General features: G+C 45.0%; 1 protein-coding gene across 1 annotated transcript; it reads left to right on the top strand.

The window, feature by feature from the left end:
- Positions 1-13,980: 13,980 nt before the first annotated feature.
- LOC141201460 (uncharacterized) lies at positions 13,981-15,210 on the top strand. The gene is made up of 5 exons (XM_073663450.1): positions 13,981-14,202; positions 14,286-14,409; positions 14,493-14,590; positions 14,788-14,878; positions 15,070-15,210. Exons 1-5 carry the CDS (start codon positions 13,981-13,983, stop codon positions 15,156-15,158), a joined length of 624 nt encoding a protein of 207 aa, XP_073519551.1. The 3' UTR covers positions 15,159-15,210.
- The last annotated feature ends 7,006 nt before the right edge of the window (positions 15,211-22,216 follow it).

Below are 22,216 nucleotides of genomic sequence, written 5' to 3' on the forward strand. Positions count from 1 at the left end.
AAAATTTTGGGGTAAAATTATTCAATTTTAAAAATATATATAGCAATTACATTATTCTGACAAGACCAATTTTTTATTTTTTTCCTCCCCTTTTCCCAAAAAATATAACTTTGTTTTTTCATTAACAGACTGAGGGCTTGTGTTTTGTGGGACTAGTTGTTGTTTGGAATGAGAACATTCAATTTACCACATAAAGTATTGAAAAATGGGGGAAAAATCAAAGTAAGGTTATTATTTTTGTTTCTTTGGGGTTTTTTAGGAACATTTAAAAAAAAATGTGGTTTGTGAGACCATTTTCATCTTGCGAAGACCTAATTTTATAAAATGATCCCATTGATGGAGTTGTCGGCTTTTTCTTGTGGAGAGATCAGTAGTTACAAGTTTCTGATTGCATTTTTGGGAGGGAAGTAGAGTGACCCAAAAACCACAACCACAACCATGGCACTTTACTGTCCTTTACAGCATTGACCCGACGTGTAATAGATTTATATATAATGAAAGATTGTACTTATGTCAATGCAGCAGCAACAAATATTGTTTTACGCTTTTTCTTTTTTATAGTTGGCCAGAAAACCGCAGAACCTTAAGCAGAAAGTGACATGAATGAGAACATCTGCCCGGCTTGTACCGGATCCGGGGGTGTTACGTACAAGGCGAAGGTCCCCAGAATAAGGATTTGCTTCATTTTGGTGCAGAGTTTCTAGTAGTTTCTGGTTACTACTGTTACAGGCAGATGCCGTCTGCATAATACAGCCAGCACCGCCTCAACCCCTCCATGCATGTGGACCCCGGCACAAACACTCCGGTACATCCTTTTATGCTAAGACATTAATAATTCTACAATTATCACACACAACTTATATACAGAAACCGCCCAACCGTCCCAGATCCAATGGGACTGTCCGGCTGTCGCTGGAGGTCGGGGCTATGTGCTGACGAGCTGTGTTCTGTCAGGACAGTCCGTGTAGTACAAGAATGTCTCATGCCGTGCATGCTGCTGTGATCGCTCCTGGAGAGGGGCAGCATCCGCTCCGTACGCCTCGTACACGCCCGGCTCCGCACGCCTCGTACACAGGGCTCTGCTCCGTACACCTCGTACACACGCGGCTCCGCTCCGTACACCTCGTACACACGGCTCCGCTCCGTACACCTCGTACACACGCGGCTCCGCTCCGTACGCCTCGTACACGCGCGGCTCCGCTCCGTACACCTCGTACACGCGCGGCTCCGCTCCGTACACCTCGTACACGCGCGGCTCCGCTCCGTACACCTCGTACACGCGCGGCTCCGCTCCGTACACCTCGTATACGCGCGGCTCCGCTCCGTACACCTCGTACACAGGCGGCTCCGCTCCGTACACCTCGTACACACGCGGCTCTGCTCCGTACACCTCGTACACAGGCGGCTCTGCTCCGTACACCTCGTACACGCGCGGCTCTGCTCCGTACACCTCGTACACACGCGGCTCTGCTCCGTACACCTCGTACACGCGCGGCTCTGCTCCGTACACCTCGTACACACGCGGCTCCGCTCCGTACACCTCGTACACGCGCGGCTCCGCTCCGTACACCTCGTACACGCGCGGCTCTGCTCCGTACACCTCGTACACGCGCGGCTCTGCTCCGTACACCTCGTACACGCGCGGCTCTGCTCCGTACACCTCGTACACACGCGTCTCCGCTCCGTACGCCTCGTACACACACGGCTCCGCTCCGTACGCCTCGTACACGCGTGGCTCTGCTACATCCACACTGTAAACCCCTCCTGACCCCACACATAAACTTCAGCTCATCCAGCACCATGACAACCAGCACAGCAGAGTCCTGCATCCACTGAGGCCCCTGATCATGTGACCCCTGACTCCTCCCCTCCTGTGACCTCATCACAGCTCCTGTGCGCACAGAGCAGCCATATATGTGGTGGCGGCTCTGCAGGTGGAAGTATGTGGAGACCCCCATTACTGGGCGCAGGGGGCATTAACCCCTTCAGCACGGAGACTCTTTTGGGGTCTTGTGTTGCCCCTTTATAAGATTCATAAGGTTTTTGTTCAGTTTCCTGTAATAGATACATGCGACCCAACTATGGAGACAGGAAGGGAGGAAACGTATTTTCTCATAGTACAGGACCCCTTTACTGGCCCCACAGTGTAATGCCCCCATTATGCCGGATGTATGATGCCCCCACACAGTGTAATGCCCCCATTATGCCCCTTATGCAGGATGTAGGATGCCCCCACACAGTGTAATGCCCCCATTATGCCCCTTATGCAGGATGTATGATGCCCCCACACAGTGTAATGTCCCCATTATGCCCCTTATGCATGATGTATGATGCCCCCACAGTGTAATGCCCCCATTATGCCCCTTATGTAGTATGTATGATGCCCCCACACAGTGTAATGCCCCTATTATGCCCCTTATGCAGGATGTATGATGCCCCCACAGTGTAATGCCCCCATTATGCCCCTTATGCAGGATGTATGATGCCCCCACACAGTGTAATGCCCCTATTATGCCCCTTATGCAGGATGTATGATGCCTCCACAGTGTAATGCCCCCATTATGCCCCTTATGCAGGATGTATGATGCCCCCACAGTGTAATGCCCCCATTATGCCCCTTATGCAGGATGTATGATGCCCCCACACAGTGTAATGCCCCCATTATGCCCCTTATGCAGTATGTATGATGCCCCCACAGTGTAATGCGCCCATTATGCCCCTTATGCAGTATGTATGATGCCCCCACACAGTGTAATGCCTCCATTATGCCCCTTATGCAGGATGTATGATGCCCCCACAGTGTAATGCCCCCATTATGCCCCTTATGCAGGATGTATGATGCCCCCACACAGTGTAATGCCCCCATTATGCCCCTTATGCAGGATGTATGATGCCCCCACACAGTGTAATGCCCCCATTATGCCCCTTATGCAGTATGTATGATGCCCCCACACAGTGTAATGCCCCCATTATGCCTCTTATGCAGTATGTATGATGCCCCCACACAGTGTAATGCCCCCATTATGCCCCTTATGCAGGATGTATGATGCCCCCACAGTGTAATGCCCCTTATGCAGGATGTATGATGCCCCCACACAGTGTAATGCCCCCATTATGCCCCTTATGCAGTATGTATGATGCCCCCACAGTGTAATGCCCTCATTATGCCCCTTATGCAGGATGTATGATGCCCCCCACAGTGTAATGCCCCAATTATGCCCCTTATGCAGGATGTATGATGCCCCACACAGTGTAATGCCCCCATTATGCCCCTTATACAGTATGTATGATGCCCCACAGTGTAATGGCCCCATTATGCCCTTATGCAGGATGTATGATGCCCCCACACAGTGTAGTGCCCCCATTATGCCCCTTATGCAGGATGTATGATGCCCCCCACACAGTGTAATGCCCCCATTATGCCCCTTATACAGGATGTATGATGCCCCCACAGTGTAATGCCCCCATTATGCCCCTTATGAAGGATGTATGATGCCCCCACAGTGTAATGCCCCCATTATGCCCCTTATGCAGTATGTATGATGCCCCCACAGTGTAATGCCCCCATTATACCCCTCATGCAGTATGTATGATGCCCCCACAGTGTAATGCCCTCATTATGCCCCTTATGCAGTATGTATGATGCCCCCCACAGTGTAATGCCCCCATTATGCCCCTTATGCAGGATGTATGATGCCCCACACAGTGTAATGCCCCCATTATGTCCCTTATACAGGATGTATGATGCCCCCCACACAGTGTAATGCCTCCATTATGCCCCTTATACAGTATGTATGATGCCCCACAGTGTAATGCCCCCATTATGCCCCTTATGCAGGATGTATGATGCCCCCACACAGTGTAATGCCCCCATTATGCCCATTATGCAGGATGTATGATGCCCCCCACACAGTGTAATGCCCCCATTATGCCCCTTATACAGGATGTATGATGCCCCCACAGTGTAATGCCCCCATTATGCCCCTTATGAAGGATGTTTGATGCCCCCACAGTGTAATGCCCCCATTATGCCCCTTATGCAGTATGTATGATGCCCCCACAGTGTAATGCCCCCATTATACCCCTTATGCAGTATGTATGATGCCCCCACAGTGTAATGCCCCCATTATGCCCCTTATGCAGCATGTATGATGCCCCCCAGAGTGTAATGCCCCCATTATGCCCCTTATGCAGCATGTATGATGCCCCCCAGAGTGTAATGCCCCCATTATGCCCCTTATGCAGGATGTATGATGCCCCCCACAGTGTTATGCCCCCATTATGTCCCTTATACAGTATGTATGATGCCCCCCACACAGTGTAATGCCCCCATTATGCCCCTTATACAGTATGTATGATGCCCCCCACACAGTGTAATGCCCCCATTATGCCCCTTATGCAGGATGTATGATGCCCCCACACAGTGTAATGCCCCCATTATGCCCCTTATGGATGTATGATGCCCCCATTATGCCCCTTATGCAGGATGTATGATGCCCCCCACACAGTGTAATGCCCCCATTATGCCCCTTATGCAGGATGTATGATGCCCCCCACACAGTGTAATGCCCCCATTATGCCCCTTATGCAGGATGTATGATGCCCCCACAGTGTAATGCCCCCATTATGCCCCTTATGCAGGATGTATGATGCCCCCACACAATGTAATGCCCCCATTATGCCCCTTATGCAGGATGTATGATGCCCTCGCACAGTGTAATGCCCCATTATGCCCCTTATGCAGGATGTATGATGCCCCCACAGTGTAATGCCCCCATTATGCCCCTTATGCAGTATGTATGATGCCCCCACAGTGTAATGCCCCCATTATGCCCCTTATGCAGGATGTATGATGCCCTCACACAGTGTAATGGCCCCATTATGCCCCTTATGCAGGATGTATGATGCCCTCACACAGTGTAATGCCCCCATTATGCCCCTTATGCAGGATGTATGATGCCCCCACACAGTGTAATGCCCCATTATGCCCCTTATGCAGGATGTATGATGCCCCCACAGTGTAATGCCCCCATTATGCCCCTTATGCAGGATGTATGATGCCCCCACACAGTGTAATGGCCCCATTATGCCCCTTATGCAGGATGTATGATGCCCCACACAGTGTAATGCCCCCATTATGTCCCTTATACACGATGTGTGATGCCCCCCACACAGTGTAATGCCCCCATTATGCCCCTTATACAGTATGTATGATGCCCCACAGTGTAATGCCCCCATTATGCCCCTTATGCAGGATGTATGATGCCCCCACACAGTGTAATGCCCCCATTATGCCCCTTATGCAGGATGTATGATGCCCCCCACACAGTGTAATGCCCCCATTATGCCCCTTATACAGGATGTATGATGCCCCCACAGTGTAATGCCCCCATTATGCCCCTTATGAAGGATGTATGATGCCCCCACAGTGTAATGCCCCCATTATGCCCCTTATGCAGTATGTATGATGCCCCCACAGTGTAATGCCCCCATTATACCCCTTATGCAGTATGTATGATGCCCCCACAGTGTAATGCCCTCATTATGCCCCTTATGCAGTATGTATGATGCCCCCCACAGTGTAATGCCCCCATTATGCCCCTTATGCAGGATGTATGATGCCCCACACAGTGTAATGCCCCCATTATGTCCCTTATACAGGATGTATGATGCCCCCCACACAGTGTAATGCCCCCATTATGCCCCTTATACAGTATGTATGATGCCCCACAGTGTAATGCCCCCATTATGCCCCTTATGCAGGATGTATGATGCCCCCACACAGTGTAATGCCCCCATTATGCCCCTTATTCAGGATGTATGATGCCCCCACAGTGTAATGCCCCCATTATACCCCTTATGCAGTATGTATGATGCCCCCACAGTGTAATGTCCCATTATGCCCCTTATGCAGTATGTATGATGCCCCCCACAGTGTAATGCCCCCATTATGCCCCTTATGCAGGATGTATGGTGCCCCACACAGTGTAATGCCCCCATTATGTCCCTTATACAGTATGTATGATGCCCCCCACACAGTGTAATGCCCCCATTATGCCCCTTATACAGTATGTATGATGCCCCACAGTGTAATGCCCCTTATGCAGGATGTATGATGCCCCCACACAGTGTAATGCCCCTTATGCAGGATGTATGATGCCCCCCACACAGTGTAATGCCCCCATTATGCCCCTTATACAGGATGTATGATGCCCCCACAGTGTAATGCCCCCATTATGCCCCTTTTGCAGGATGTATGATGCCCCCCACACAGTGTAATGCCCCCATTATGCCCCTTATGCAGGATGTATGATGCCCCCACAGTGTAATGCCCCCATTATGCCCCTTATGCAGGATGTATGATGCCCCCACACAATGTAATGCCCCCATTATGCCCCTTATGCAGGATGTATGATGCCCTCACACAGTGTAATGCCCCCATTATGCCCCTTATACAGGAAGTATGATGCCCCCACACAGTGTAATGCCCCATTATGCCCCTTATGCAGGATGTATGATGCCCCCACAGTGTAATGCCCCCATTATGCCCCTTATGCAGTATGTATGATGCCCCCACAGTGTAATGCCCCCATTATGCCCCTTATGCATGATATATGATGCCCTCACACAGTGTAATGCCCCCATTATGCCCCTTATGCAGGATGTATGATGCCCTCATACAGTGTAATGCCCCCATTATGCCCCTTATGCAGGATGTATGATGCCCCCATTATGCCCCTTATGCAGGATGTATGATGCCCCCACACAGTGTAATGCCCCCATTATGCCCCTTATGCAGGATGTATGATGCCCCCACACAGTGTAATGCCCCTTATGCAGGATGTATGATGCCCCCACACAGTGTAATGCCCCCATTATGCCCCTTATGCAGGATGTATGATGCCCCCCACACAGTGTAATGCCCCCATTATGCTCCTTATGCAGGATGCATGATGCCCCACACAGTGTAATGTCCCATTATACCCCTTATGCAGGATGTATGATGCCCCACACAGTGTAATTCCCCCATTATGCCCCTTATGTAGGATGTATGACGCCCCCACACAGTGTATTGTTCCCATAGTACCGCCATCCCCCCACACAGTATAATCAGAGGCATAACTATGATGGGACCTGTTGCTTGTTGATTTTGACCACCACCCATCCTGATATATACAGTGGGTATGGAAAGTATTCAGACCCCTTTACATTTTTCACTTTTTTTTTCATTGCAGCCATTTGGTAACTTCTAAAAAGGTCATTTTTTCTCATTAAAGTACACTCTGCACCCCATCTTGACTGAAAAAAAAACAAATGTAGAAGTTTTTTCAAATTTATTAAAAAAGAAAAACTGAAATATCTCATGGTCATAAGTATTCAGACCCTTTGCTCAGACACTCATATTTTAGTCCCATGCTGTCCATTTCCTTGTGATCCTCCTTGAGATGGTTCTACTCCTTAATTGGAGTCCAGCTGTGTTTAATTAAACTGATAGGACTTGATTTGGAAAGGCACACACCTGTCTATATAAGACCTCACAGCTCACAGTGCATGTCAGACCAGATGAGAATCATGAGCTCAAAGGAGCTACCCAAGGAGCTCAGAGACAGAATTGTGGCAAGGCACAGATCTGGCCAAGGTTACAAAAGAATTTCTGTAGTACTCAAGGTTCCCAAGAGCACAGTGGCATCCATATTCCTTAAATGGAAGAAGTTTAGGACCACCAGAAGTCTTCCTAGACATGGCTGTCCAGCCAAACTGAGGAATCGTGAGAGAAGAACCTTGGTGAGCGAGGTAAAGAGGAACCCCAAGATCACTTGGCTGAGCTCCAGAGATGCAGTAGGGAGATGGAAGAAAGTTCCACAAAGTCAACTATCACTGCAGCTCTCCACCAGTCGGGCTTTTATGGCTGAGTGGCCCGACGGAGGCCTCTCCGCAGTGCAAAACATATGAAAGCCAGCATAGAGTTTGAACAAAAACACATGAAGGACTCCCAGACTATGAGAAATAAGATTCTCTGGTCTGATGAGACGAAGATAGAATTATCATCAAAAAGTTCTAAGCGGTATGTGTGGCGAAAACCAGGCACTGCTCATCACCTGCCTAATACAATCCCAACTGTAAAACATGGTGGTGGCAGCATCATGCTATGGGGGTGTTTTTCAGCTGCACGGACAGGATGACTGCTTGCAATTGAAGGAAACATGAATGCGGCCAAGTACATATTCTGGATGAATACTTCTTCCAGAGTGCTTTGGACCTCAGACTTGGCTGAAGGTTCAACTTCCAACAAGACAATGACCCCAAGCACACAGCTAAAATAACAAAGGAGTGGCTTCAGAACAACTCTGTGACCATTCTTGACTGGCCCAGCCAGAGCCCTGACCTAAGCCCAATTGAGCATCTCTGGAGAGACCTGAAAATGGCTGTCCACCAACGTTCACCATCCAACCTGACGGAAGTGGAGAGGATCTGCATGGAAGGAATGGCAGAGGATCCCCAAATCCAGGTGTGAAAAACTTGTTGCATCATTCCCAAGAAGACTCGTGGCTGTACTAGCTCAAAAGGGGGCTTCTACTCAATACTGAGCAAAGGGTCTGAATACTTATGACCATGTGATATTTCAGTTTTTCTTTTTTATTAAATTTGCAAAAGTTTCTACATTTCTGTTTTTTTTTCAGTCAAGATGGGGTGCAGAGTGTACTTTAACCCCTTAAAAGCCCAGGGCGTACTAATACGCACCTGCCCCCTGGGCTTTCAGAGCCAGGTACGTATTAGTGCGCCCTGTTGATTTTGCCCGCACATAGGCTGTGCGGGCGTGATCGCCGCCGGGTGTCAGCTGATTGTCACAGCTGACACCCGGTGCTATGTGCCTGGCACATTAACCCATGCAATGTACGATCAAAGTCGATTGGGGAGGTGATCGCCCATACTCACCTCTCCTGCCGGCGTCCAACACTGTCTGCCGCGGCTTCCCGGATGTTGCCATGTCATAAAAACATCCGGGTCACCAGACAGCAGGAGGATACTTTGGTCATATGCAGTGCACGACCAAAGTATCTTCTGCATCTGCAGCACTGACAGCCTGTATAGCACAGGGATGGTGCTCCATCCCTATGCTATACAGGTGATCAGAGTGAAAAAAGTCCTATTGTGGGAAAAAGTCTAAAAGTAAAAAAAAAATTGTTAAAAAATGAAAAAAAAAATTGTAAAAATATTTAAAAAAAAAAAAATCAAAAAAATAATCCACCAAAAATAAAAATATAATGTACCCATCAATAAATATTATTATGAAAAAAAACAACAAAACAATTAAAGTACACATATTTGGTATCGCTGCGTCCGGAACGACCTGACCTATAAAACTGTCCCACTAGTTAACCCCTTTAGTGAACACGGTAAAAAAAAAACTAAGCAGAAACCAATGCTTTATCATCATACCGCAAAAACAAAAAATGGAATAACACACGATCAAAAAGACGAATATAAATAAAAATGGTACCGCTGAAAATGTCATCTTGTCCCACAAAAAAGCAAGCCGCCATACAGCTCAATCTGCCGAAAAATAAAAAAGTTATAGCTCTCAGAATAAAGCGATGCAAAAAAAAAAAATTCTATAAAATAGCTTTTATTGTGTAAAAGCGCCAAAACATAGAAAAACTATATAAATGTGGTACCGCTGTAAACGTACTGACCCGAAGAATAAAGCTGCCTTATCAATTTTACCACACGCGGAACGGCATAAAAAAATTGTAAAAAAAAAAAAACATTTCCTGAATTGTTGTTTTTTGTTTATTCTGCCTCCCAAAAATCGGAATAGAAAGCAATGTCACGTGCCTGAAAATGATACCAATAAATACGTCAACTCATCCCGCAAAAAACAAGCTGTCACATGACTCTGTCGGCCAAAATATAGAAAAATTATAGCTCTCAAAATATGGCGATGCAAAAGCTAGATTTTACTAAAATATGTGTCTTTTAGTGTGTGACAGCTGTCAATCATAAAAACCCGATATCATTCTAGTATCGCTGCAATCGCACCAACCCGAAGAATAAAGTCGTCTAATCACTTATACCGCACGAGGAACGGCGCAAAAAACAAACTCTAGGGTTAGGGTTGGGGTTGTATTAGGGTTGGGGGTAAGGTTGGGATATTTAAAAAAAAAATAGATGACGATATGGCGACTAGTGTTGAGCGCAAGTGTTCGCTACTTGAGTTTGCATCGGGTGCTCGGATATGCACATTGCGGGGATTGCTTGCCACATCTAAGCAACAGCTCTGGGAGGGTATTCTGTCCTCATGCAAAACAATTGAAGCAGAAACCATCCAAAACCTGACAAATTCAATGGACGAGAGAGTTCAGAAGCTCCTTTCGAACAAGGGGTCCTATGTGAAAATGTAACATCACCTAGAATAAAGTTTTGAGTTGAAAACTGTTTGATTTCAGTTTGTAATAACCTGCTAATGCTTATAATTTCAAAAATGACCATTTTTTTGTTCTTTATTAAAATGAAAAGGTTGAAAACTCTGCTGTGCATAATAATTTGGAACATGCATTTTGAGTGCAGTTTGAGTTTTTTTTTTTTTTTTAAATATACTGTTATCATAGGCAGTTTGTACAAAAACCTTTCAATTGTACTCTAATAGTTATTTGACTGGAAAATTACAATGACTGCAATTCATATAGGTAATTTGGGAAAATCTGAGAAAATATTATTTGCATAATAATTTGGAACACAGTGTAATGCGCAGCCCATGGTCCGTACATGTAGTATAATGCACAGCCCATGGTCCGTACATGTAGTATAATGCGCAGCCCATGGGCCGTACATGTAGTATAATGCGCAGCCCATGGGCCGTACATGTAGTATAATGTGCAGCCCATAGTCCGTACATGTAGTATAATGTGCAGCCCATAGTCCGTACATGTAGTGTAATGCACAGCCCATAGTTCGTACATGTAGTATAATGCACAGCCCATAGTCCGTACATGTAGCGTAATGTGCAGCCCATAGTCCGTACATGTAGTATAATGCACAGCCCATAGTCCGTACATGTAGTGTAATGCACAGCCCATAGTTCGTACATGTAGTATAATGCACAGCCCATAGTCCGTACATGTAGCGTAATGTGCAGCCCATAGTCCGTACATGTAGTATAATGCACAGCCCATAGTCCGTACATGTAGTGTAATGCACAGCCCATAGTCATACATGTAGTATAATGCACAGCCCATAGTCCGTACATGTAGTATAATGCACAGCCCATCCTCTTACATGTAGTATAATGCACAGCCCATACTGTTACATGTAGTATAATGCACAGCCCATAGTCCGTACATGTAGTATAATGCACAGCCCATCCTCTTACATGTAGTATAATGCACAGCCCATAGTCCGTACATGTAGTATAATGCACAGCCCATCCTCTTACATGTAGTATAATGCACAGCCCATACTGTTACATGTAGTATAATGCACAGCCCATAGTCCGTACATGTAGTATAATGCACAGCCCATGGGCCGTACATGTAGTATAATGCACAGCCCATAGTCCGTACATGTAGTATAATGCACAGCCCATAGTCATACATGTAGTATAATGCACAGCCCATAGTCCGTACATGTAGTATAATGCACAGCCCATGGTCCGTACATGTAGTATAATGCACAGCCCATGGTCCGTACATGTAGTATAATGCACAGCCCATAGTCCGTACATGTAGTATAATGCACAGCCCATAGTCCGTACATGTAGTATAATGCACAGCCCATAATCCGTACATGTAGTATAATGCACAGCCCATAGTCCGTACATGTAGTATAATGCACAGCCCATAGTCCGTACATGTAGTATAATGCACAGCCCATAGTCCGTACATGTAGTATAATGCACAGCCCATAGTCCGTACATGTAGTGTAATGCACAGCCCATAGTCCGTACATGTAGTATAATGCACAGCCCATAGTCCATACATGTAGTGTAATGCACAGCCCACACTCTTACATGTAGTATAATGCACAGCCCATAGTTCGTACATGTAGTATAATGCACAGCCCATAGTCCGTACATGTAGTGTAATGCACAGCCCATAGTCCGTACATGTAGTATAATGCACAGCCCATAGTCATCCATGTAGTATAATGCACAGCCCACAGTCATCCATGTAGTATAATGCACAGCCCATAGTCCATACATGCAGTATAATGCACAGCCCACAGTCATCCATGTAATATAATGCACAGCCCATAGTCCATACATGTAGTATAATGCACAGCCCATAGTCATCCATGTAGTATAATGCGCAGCCCATAGTCTGTACATGTAGTATAATGCACAGCCCATAGTCCGTACATGTAGTATAATGCACAGCCCATGGTCCGTACATGTAGTATAATGCACAGCCCATAGTCATCCATGTAGTATAATGCACAGCCCACACTCTTACATGTAGTATTATGGCCAAGGGCACCGTGTACTCGCTGATTTAAAAAACAAACAAACATTACACTCACTTTCTCTCCGCTCCCTCGCCGCGCGGTGTCTTTTCTGGAGCTGCCGCTGACTTCAGCTGGAAGCGACAGGAGAGCATGATGTTACTTCCATGCGCCCCTAATGACGTACATGCCGATGTCAGCTGCTGGCCTCTGATTGGTCGGCAGCGTGTATTGTGGCACTAAGCTGAATGTCAGTCCGAGAACACACATCCAGCTGCAGCAGGGGCTGGTGGTGGCTGGGCCCGGTCACAGGAGCGACTGCGGTCATTAAGCCTCTCAATATAATGCTCTCATAGTACCTCTATTTCCCCACACTGTATAATGTTCCCACAGTACCGCCATCTACCCACATACAGTATAATGTTCCCACAGTACCGCAATCTTCCCACATACAGTATAATGTTCCCACAATAACCCCCCCCCACATACAGTATAATGTTCTCACAATACCACCATCCCCCCCACATACAGTATAATGATCCCACAGTGCCGCCAACCCCAATTTTATTTTATGTTTTAACACTTGGTTTTCTTTTTTTGGTGTTTTTCATGTAATATATGGAAGCCTACATAAAAATGCTAAAAGAAACATAATATCCAGGAAAAAAAACACTGTACATGGAGACATTCGCATCAAATAACTCCTGTCTGTGTTCTTACAAACAAGCTCTTATAAATGAGATCTAACGTGATAAAAGATCACAACCTGGGAAAGACGGGAAACATTCATATAGACAGTCAGTGATGATGAGGTCAGCGACGGACTCTGGCCAAATTTGTTTCTAGAGCCGCATTAGAAGATGAAGATGTCGTCCTCATCATGAAGTTGTTATTTCTCATGTCACGTGTAATGTATATGACGAGAATTAGCGTTATGGAAGATGAGTCTATAAGACACGTATTCAGCTGCAGACTCCGAGGAAGAAACTGCTTGTTGTCTGTGGCCTAAAATATATAGGTTTTATTAGTACGTCAGGGACAAAAGCAGAATGTTGTAAAATAATAAAAATACCATTGCTGCTTGGGTTTCTGGGTGATTCTTACTGCAGCAGTGGCCAACTTAGCCAGTGATTGGAAGTATGGAGGAGATGTCTAAGTCATCAATTCAACTTATGTTCCAGTCCATAAAAGACTAGAGAATACAACATCTACACATCTACTGATATATTTCCCTTATTGTCTCCAGTAATTGTATTATTACACAGAATTCTTTATGATGTTACATCGGCTCTTTTTCTCATTCAGGTCTCTACAATATCGGATCCTCTCAGTGAAGATCTTCTATATAAGAGAATTTTTCTAAATCACCTATCAAGGATGGATACGGACAGAGACAAGATGGCGGAGAGGATATTACACCTCACCCTAGAGATCCTCTTCCGGCTTACTGGAGAGGTGAGAGATTCTGATGACGTCACATTACATCATTCTTATCTATGGGAATAACAGATGGACAGAACTGGAGAGGTGAGGACTCTGGAAATGTCTGGAGGGAGATTTATTAATGTGTCTCTCCATAACCAGGATTACACAGTAGTGAAGAAGACCTCTAGTGAGCGCTGTCAGGACCCTGTGTCTGAGGGATGGGGAAGACCCCTGAGCCCAATCACGAGGCCTCCACCTCACCCCCTGATACATGAGGACATCAATGACCAGAAGATCCTAGAACTCACCTACAAGATGATTGAGCTGCTGACTGGAGAGGTGACACTGCTAGGAATGCTGGGACATTATACAGTAACGCTATGAAGGGATCGGCGGGATGACGATATCATTGTATGTGTCAGGTTCCTATAGTGTGTCAGGATGTCGCCGTCTATTTCTCCATGGAGGAGTGGGAGTATTTAGAAGGACACAAAGATCTGTACAAGGACGTCATGATGGAGGTTCCCCAGCCCCTCACATCACCAGGTAATAGACAGGACTAAATACACACGGCCTATAATTATCTGTATGTAAAGAATGAATTCAGTCCTTGTATGTGTTTCCTCCAGATCTATCCAGTAAGAGGACAACACCAGAGAGATGTCCCCATCCTCTTCTTCCACAGGACTGTAAACAAGAAGATCCCAATGTTCCTCAGGATCATCAGGTAGATGGAGAGAAGGTATCATGAGATCCCCCCTATGATGTGTAGACGGCTGTGAAGGTCTTGTGCTTAGTTTTGTTTTATCCACCAGTATTATATGTTTTATACTAGTGTAATGAGAACGGTGGAGATGGCAGGATTAGAGCTGATCATAGATGTGACTTCTCATCTGTTTGTGACTTTTACAATATTTGTTTCAGGGTGAAAATCTGACCCATATTAATACTACAGAGACATATGTGAGGGGTGATGAGCAGTGTAAGAAGGAGATTCCTACATATGACTACCCAGGTGAGTACTGGGTACTAAATGCTGACAAGTCACAGATTCTTCTCAGTCACGGGCTGTGGCTGCTTTATCGGTGGTGTAGTCCGGCTGTATCACAATCGTGTGATCATCATTTTACCTCTAGACCACAACATTTTCCTCCATCCGAAAATTTTCACATTACTATGTGTAATTGTAAAATATCTTTTCTATAGAACTTACAACCTGGAGGATCCACCTCCCCCTGGGATTAGGAGACGCTGACCGTTACCTGCCCAGATCTATAAACTACAAAGCCAAATGACAGCGTACGTAGAATGTGCTGACAAGTGAGAAAATCAAAATTATGATGGGCCTGTAAGAGAAAGCGAAGGGTAATGATGCTGTTGGCTTCCTAGATCCCTGATATCTTATTAGATGAATCTACCTTCTCTCCCTTCTGTGCTGCTGAATGTGCTCATATGGTCCCTACAAGACCAGGTCCAGTCTTTCTGGCCAAACTTCACTTTTATGATCTACAACATTAAATGTGCAGTGAGGGGCAAGTGTGAATTTCTGTACAATAACAGCAGAGTTTCCCTTTATCCTGACTTTTCAATTTCTTTTTAAACCAACTAACTTCAAACAGGATCTTGATAAACTACATAAAAATCATTACACCTGTGCCATGATATATCTCTAAGCTGTGCCTAGGTGATGGCAAAAATATACATTTATTCACACCTGCAGGAGATGTGTTGGCATGACTCGAGCCCTGGTTTCATGGATTCACACCGCGTCATAAATTCCATTATGTTTTCAGTCCTAAGGAATTCAGATTACTGCACAATCTCTCCTGAAATGGGGGCACTAATACTTTCTCTACTCTTCTGGTCAGGACTCATAGTAGCTCCAATGGTCCACCATAAATGAGTGTGACTCCGCTTTAGTGTTGGAGCTCTCCCTTGTATAGATGTGGTTGTTGGGGATGTAACATATCTTTTATTCTGTCTTTTTTTACAGGTTCATTTTGTTTGATTTTGGTGTGATCGGCCTGACTCACTTATTTGACTCTGTAACTCCCTGGTAGTCTTTAAAAGAAGGTCTCCATTACCTCTTCCCAATGCCCGAGATCTAAATTTAAGACCCCTCATCTTTGCACTATTATAAAAAGTTCTGTTTCAATGTCTAATATTTCTTCTTGAAACTCACCTGACAGAAAATATTGTCCCTTATGATAGTTTAGATTGCGAAGAGCCACCGAGCCCCATACTCTAATTACCCCAGAGAGGTTTCACCACTAGTTACTCATTTATTACTGATGAAGACTGTTGAGTTTGATCATTTTAGTAGATGTGTTCTTGTCTATAGTCAGTTTTTGACTACAGTAGTTAGTGCCCAAAATACTCTGATTTAACCCCTTCCTGCAGCCAGTTTTCTGTCCCTAATCGGGGCCCATTTTCAAATCTGACGTGTGTCACTTTATGTGGTGATAATTTTGGAATTCTTCACAAAGGATAAAAGGAAACAAATGGACCTTACAAATTATTTTCCAACTTCTCTTGAATCCAACAATACTCTATATACGGTTATACACTACTGTCTGGGCACAAGGGTAGGAGCGCCATTTATGAATGAAGATCTTGCTGGAATATATTTCCGACACAATGTATTGGGGGCACTGTTCATGGTCACCTGGCAGCTCAAAAGATGGCTACCACGAATAGGCTTGGCGATATGTACTCCATTTTCCTGATCCCAAGGATTGCCTTGCTCATCATCCTTTAACCCAAAGAAGAATAGTCAGGTAGCCGGGTCATAACCAGGAGGACAGAGAAAATACTAAATCAGACAGGAGTAGTCAGTAAATGGTCACAAGAAGAAACAAATACACAAACCGGGAGCTGAGCACAGAGGACTGAACCAGAGGAGAACAAGGCTGTATCTGGCAGCTTCCAGCAATATGCTTCCAGCTTTAGTAGTGTGCGGTGCTTTCCGATTGGATGAAGCAGGGAGTAGATTACTTCAGCTGGACAGAATACACAACCATACTGCCAGACTGGATGGTACTACAGGTCCCAGGCTGCCTAATCTTAGTGTTTGGACAGAGCCTGCGCTGCCCAGAGCTTCTGGTTCCAACGTCTCATCCATCACCAGCATTACCTGCAGAATGATTAAGGCGGCGCCTGGTGACAGAAGCAGACGTGGGGGAGCAGATCCCAGGGGAGATTGGACACACTATTTACAGAAGCCTTAAAGAAGTTGTCCAGTACTTTTTACAATTGACTAATGTACCCCAATGTATTTACCCTGTGCCCATAAGAATTTTTGTAATCACCTTCTGCTGTCCTTCTAGCCTGTGAGTGACGCTATCGGGGGTCACGTGATGCCTGAGAGCGGCCAGAGATAGTGCCGCTCACAGGCAAGAAGGACTGGAGAAGGTAATTACAAAAAGACTTATGGGTACAGGGTAAATACATTGGGGGACATTGGGGCAATTGTAAAAAGTACTGGACAACTTCTTTAATATAACAAAGTGACTCCATTTTGGAAATTATAACCCGCAGTGAATTAATCTATAGACGTATCGATTCCACAGGCACTTTCCGGAAATTAGCACGAAGTGGATGGTGGAGACTGAAAATTGCACATTGGCCATTTTATTACCCAACACATAGTGCCCAGATTGTGCTCCAGGAGACACACACCGTAAATTAAGTGGGTTCTTCTTATTATAGTAATGCCAAATACATGGATGCTGAATGTGGTTTGGGCACATTTCAAGGCTCAGAAGTGAGGGGGAGATTTGACTTTGGGAGAGCAGATATTGCTGGATTGATTTATGGATGAGAAGTTTTTATTGGTATCATTTTTGCCTACATAACATTGTTTGGTGGCTTCTTATTCCATATTTTGGAGGCAGAATGAACAAGCAGTTGAACACCACGCTCCACTGGTTCATCCTATGAGGTTTTCACGTTTCACTGTCATTCTGTCAATAACTTGTCATTTCTACAGGCGTTTTAAGTAGAAATGTTCAAAAATATAAATTTCAGGGATATTTTATTCAGAATTAGTAATTGTTTATTTATTGGCAGATGACTGTACCAGGAGATCAGGGGGACAGCTGACATCTTCTGTTTTTAAATCTGATGATCTTGAGATCCCACAGGATACAATTGAAGTGAATGCCATTACTCCAGATATACCATCATCCCTTCACAGCAAAGATCTGTCATCTGATCCTATGAAACAGCTCCAGTCTTCTGATTCATTACCGACTACTAAGGAAAATCAAAATAAAAAAATAAGCATTAAAGAACAAACTGCTCATAAAGGAAAGAAGCCATTTTCATGTTCAGAAAATGGAAATAGTTTTACCCTTGAAAAGTATTTTCTTAAACATCAAAAAATACACACAGCGGACAATAGATTTTTTTGTTCCAAATATGGGAAATATTTTAACCAGAAATCAGATTTTGTCAAGCACCAGAGACTTCACATAGGGGAGAAGCCTTTTACCTGTTCAGAATGTGGAAAATGTTTTAACCAGAAATCAGCTTTGGTCAAGCACCAGAGAACTCACACAGGGGAGAAGCCTTTTACCTGTTCAGAATGTGGAAAATGTTTCAACCAGAAAGCACATCTTAATATCCACCAGAGAATTCACACAGGGGAGAAGCCTTTTTCATGTTCAGAATGTGGGAAATGTTTTAACCAGAAATCAGATTTGATTAAGCACCAGAGAATTCACACAGGGGAGAAGCCTTTTTCATGTTCAGAATGTGGGAAATGTTTTAACCAGAAATCAGATTTGATTAAGCACCAGAGAACCCACACAGGGGAGAAGCCTTTTTCATGTTCAGAATGTGGGAAATGTTTTAACGATAAATCATATTTGGTTAAACACCAGAGAATTCACATAGGGGAGAAGCCTTTTTCCTGTTCAGAATGTGGAAAATGTTTCAACCATAAATCCGCTTTGATTAAGCACCAGAGAATTCACACAGGGGAGAAGCCTTTTTCATGTTCAGAATGTGGGAAATGTTTTAACCAGAAATCAGATTTGATTAGGCACCAGAGAACCCACACAGTGGAGAAGACTTTTTCTTAGTCTTTTTTTTTTTAATCCAATACATTTGAGATTTTTTTATTAGTTTTTTTTTTTTGACAAAACCAAGAAACCAGTACATACAATAATAACATAACATACCATAGGGATCACATACATTCATCTCTCCTATATATCCTTTCAGCTTGCCCATTACTGCCTGATAACTTGCAGTTCCTAGATCTTCCAATTAACATTCCACATTCTTGAAATCTCTTACAGTTGTGCTCAAAAGTTTACATACCCCGGCAGAATTTTTCCTTTCTTGGCCTTGTTTCAGAGAATATGAATGATAACAAAAAAACGTTTTCTCCACTCATGGTTATTGGTTGGATGAAGCCATTTGTTGTCAAACTACTGTGTTTTCTCTTTTTAAATCTTAATGACAACCAAAAACATCCAAATGACCCTGATCAAAAGTTCACATACCCCAGTTCTTAATAGCGTGTATTGCCCCCTTTTAACATCAATGACAGCTTGAAATATTTTGTGGTAGTTGTAGATGAGGTTCTTTAATTTCTCAGATGGTAAAGCTGCCCATTCTTCTTGGCAAAAAGCCTCCAGTTCCTGTAAATTCCTGGGCTGTCTAGCATGAACTGCGCGCCTGAGATCTCCCCAGAGTGGCTCAATGATATTGAGGTCAGGAGACTGAGATGATCACTCCAGAACCTTCACTTTGCTCTGCTGTAGCCAATGACAGGTCGACTTGGCCTTGTGTTTTGAATCATTGTTATGTTGGAACGTCCAAGTACGTCCCATGCGCAGCTTGCGAGCTGATGAGTGCAAATTTGCCTCTAGTATTTGCTGATAACGTGCGGCATTCATCTTTCCTTCAACTTTTACCAAGTTTCCTGTGCCATTGTAGCTCATACATCCCCAAAACATCAGCGATCCACCTCCGTGCTTTACTGTAGGAATGGTGTTCCTTTTTATCATAGGCCTTGTTGACCTCTTTCCAAATGTAACGTTTATGATTGTGGCCAAAAAGTTCAATTTTGGTCTCATCACTCCAAATTACCCTGTTCCAGAAGTTTTGAGGCTTGTCTCTATGCTGTTTGGCGTATTCTAGGTGAGATACTTTGTGGCATTTGCACAGTAATGGCTTTCTTCTGGCGACTCGACCATGCAGCCCATATTTCTTCAAGTGCCTCCTTATTGTGCATCTTGAAACGGCCACATCAATAGTTTTCAGAAAGTTCTGAATTTCAGCTGATGCTATTTGTGGGTTTTTCTTTGCATCCCAGACAATTTTCCTGGCAGTTGTGGCCAACAGTTTTGTTGGTCTAACTGACCGTGGTTTGGTTTTTACAGAGCTCCTGATTTTCCATTTGTTAATCATAGTTTGAATGCTGCTGACTGGCATTATCAATTCCTTGGATATTTTTTGTATCCCTTTCCTGTGTTATACAGTTCAACTACCTTTTCCCGTAGATCCATTGACAATTCTTTTGCTTTCCCCATGACTCACAATCCAGAAACGTCAGTGGCTGGATGAAAGATGTAAGAGTCTGTCTGGATCCCAGAGACTCACTCAGCTTTTACGCACACACACTGATTACAAGCAAACAGGTCACAGGTGAGATGTTACCTTTAGTAGCCATTCAAACCCATTTGGGTCAAATTCTGTGCATGTTATCAGGCCAAAATCACCAGGGTATGTGAACTTTTGCTCAGGGTCATTTGGATGTTTTTGGTTGTCATTAAGATATAAAAAGAGAAAACTTAGTAGTTTGACAATAAATAGCTTCACCCAACCAATAACCATGAGGGGAGAAAACAAAAAAACTGGGGCGTGTGCTGACACCTCAGGGGCTCAGCTAATGGAGTCCACAATCTATTCTAATGAAATCTGCGTTTTGCAAGCCAAAACCCAAAGCAGAAACACCGAACATGACGTCATGGAAGGCATATTACCTAAGTGGCCCAGGGTGCAGAGTGTGGCGCATACTCGGTACCCTGGACCCCTTAGAGCAGAAGTATAAGGCATATTACCTATCTTGTCTGCTTGTCTACAAGTTTTGACCTGGCCCTCATGTTGAACACTTCCCCTAACCAGCATCTTCTGGGCACTTCTCTCCACAGCCGGTCATTAAGCCCCTCTTATATATAACACTGTCTGCCATTGATCTGGTGTTGTGTCCATTGTTTCCCCTCCCCCTTCCCTCTCTTTGGAATACTCCGTACCTTAAGCCCCCGTCTCACATAGCGAGATCGCTGCTGTGTCACGGTTTTGGTGACGCAACAGTGACCTCACCAGCGATGTCGCTATGTGTGACACTTTGCAACGATCAGGCCCCTGCTATGAGGTCGCTGATCGCTGCAAAGTGTCCTGGACCATTTTTTGGTCGTTGCTGTCCCGCTGGTCAGCACACATCGCTGTGTGTGACCAGCGGGAGCAGCGATCAGGCTGGTAACTATGGTAAACATCGGGTTACTAGGGGCACACGCGCACCTAGTAACCCGCTGTTTATCATGGTTACGAGCCTGCTAAAGTGAGCGGTAACCTCCCGCTCACTGTAGCAGAGTGGTAACCATGATAAACAGCGGGTTACTAGGAGCGCGTGTGCCCCTAGTAACCCGATGTTTACCATAGTTACCAGCCTGATCCTGCTTCAGCTGGCTCGTAACCAGGAGCAGGACATCGTGGAAAGATTCTTTCGACGATGTCACTGCTCCCCTGATCGTTGGTGAGCCTGCCTGTTTGACAGCTCACCAGCGACCACATAGCGACGCAGCAACGATCCCTGACAGGTCGTATCGTTGTCGGGATCGTTGCAGCGTCGCTAAGTGTGACGGAGCCTTTACATTACACTTCCTTCATTAGTCATTGACTCTATTTAAATTTTTACAAGAGGGATTCATTCCCTGATCCCATCAGTTGGCTCGCCGCCTGTGTAGGGTCACTTTATATCTACAATCATCTTATGCTATACAGTTAAGCTCATCTATATGTTATTATTTTTAGGCTACCCCAGGATCATTGACATGCTACACTAAGCACTAGGCATATTGCTTTACACACTTGGCCTCATTCTACTTGTACATACTTGCTCCTTTGTGGTTCAGGTTCACACACGTGTGTGTGTGTGTGTGTGTGTGTGTGTGTGTGTGTGTGTATGCATGCTGCCGGCTGCATATCCTCTGTATACCCCTGTCCAGTGTGTGTGTGTGTGTATATGCATGCTGCCCGCTGCATATACTCTGTATACCCCTGTCCAGTGTGTGTGTGTATATGCATGCTGCCGGCTGCCTATACTCTGTATACCCCTGTC

Source organism: Phyllobates terribilis, unplaced genomic scaffold (assembly GCF_046119375.1).
Source record: "Phyllobates terribilis strain yellow unplaced genomic scaffold, ASM4611937v1 Scaffold_116__1_contigs__length_5312468, whole genome shotgun sequence".
Lineage (NCBI taxonomy): Eukaryota > Metazoa > Chordata > Amphibia > Anura > Dendrobatidae > Phyllobates > Phyllobates terribilis.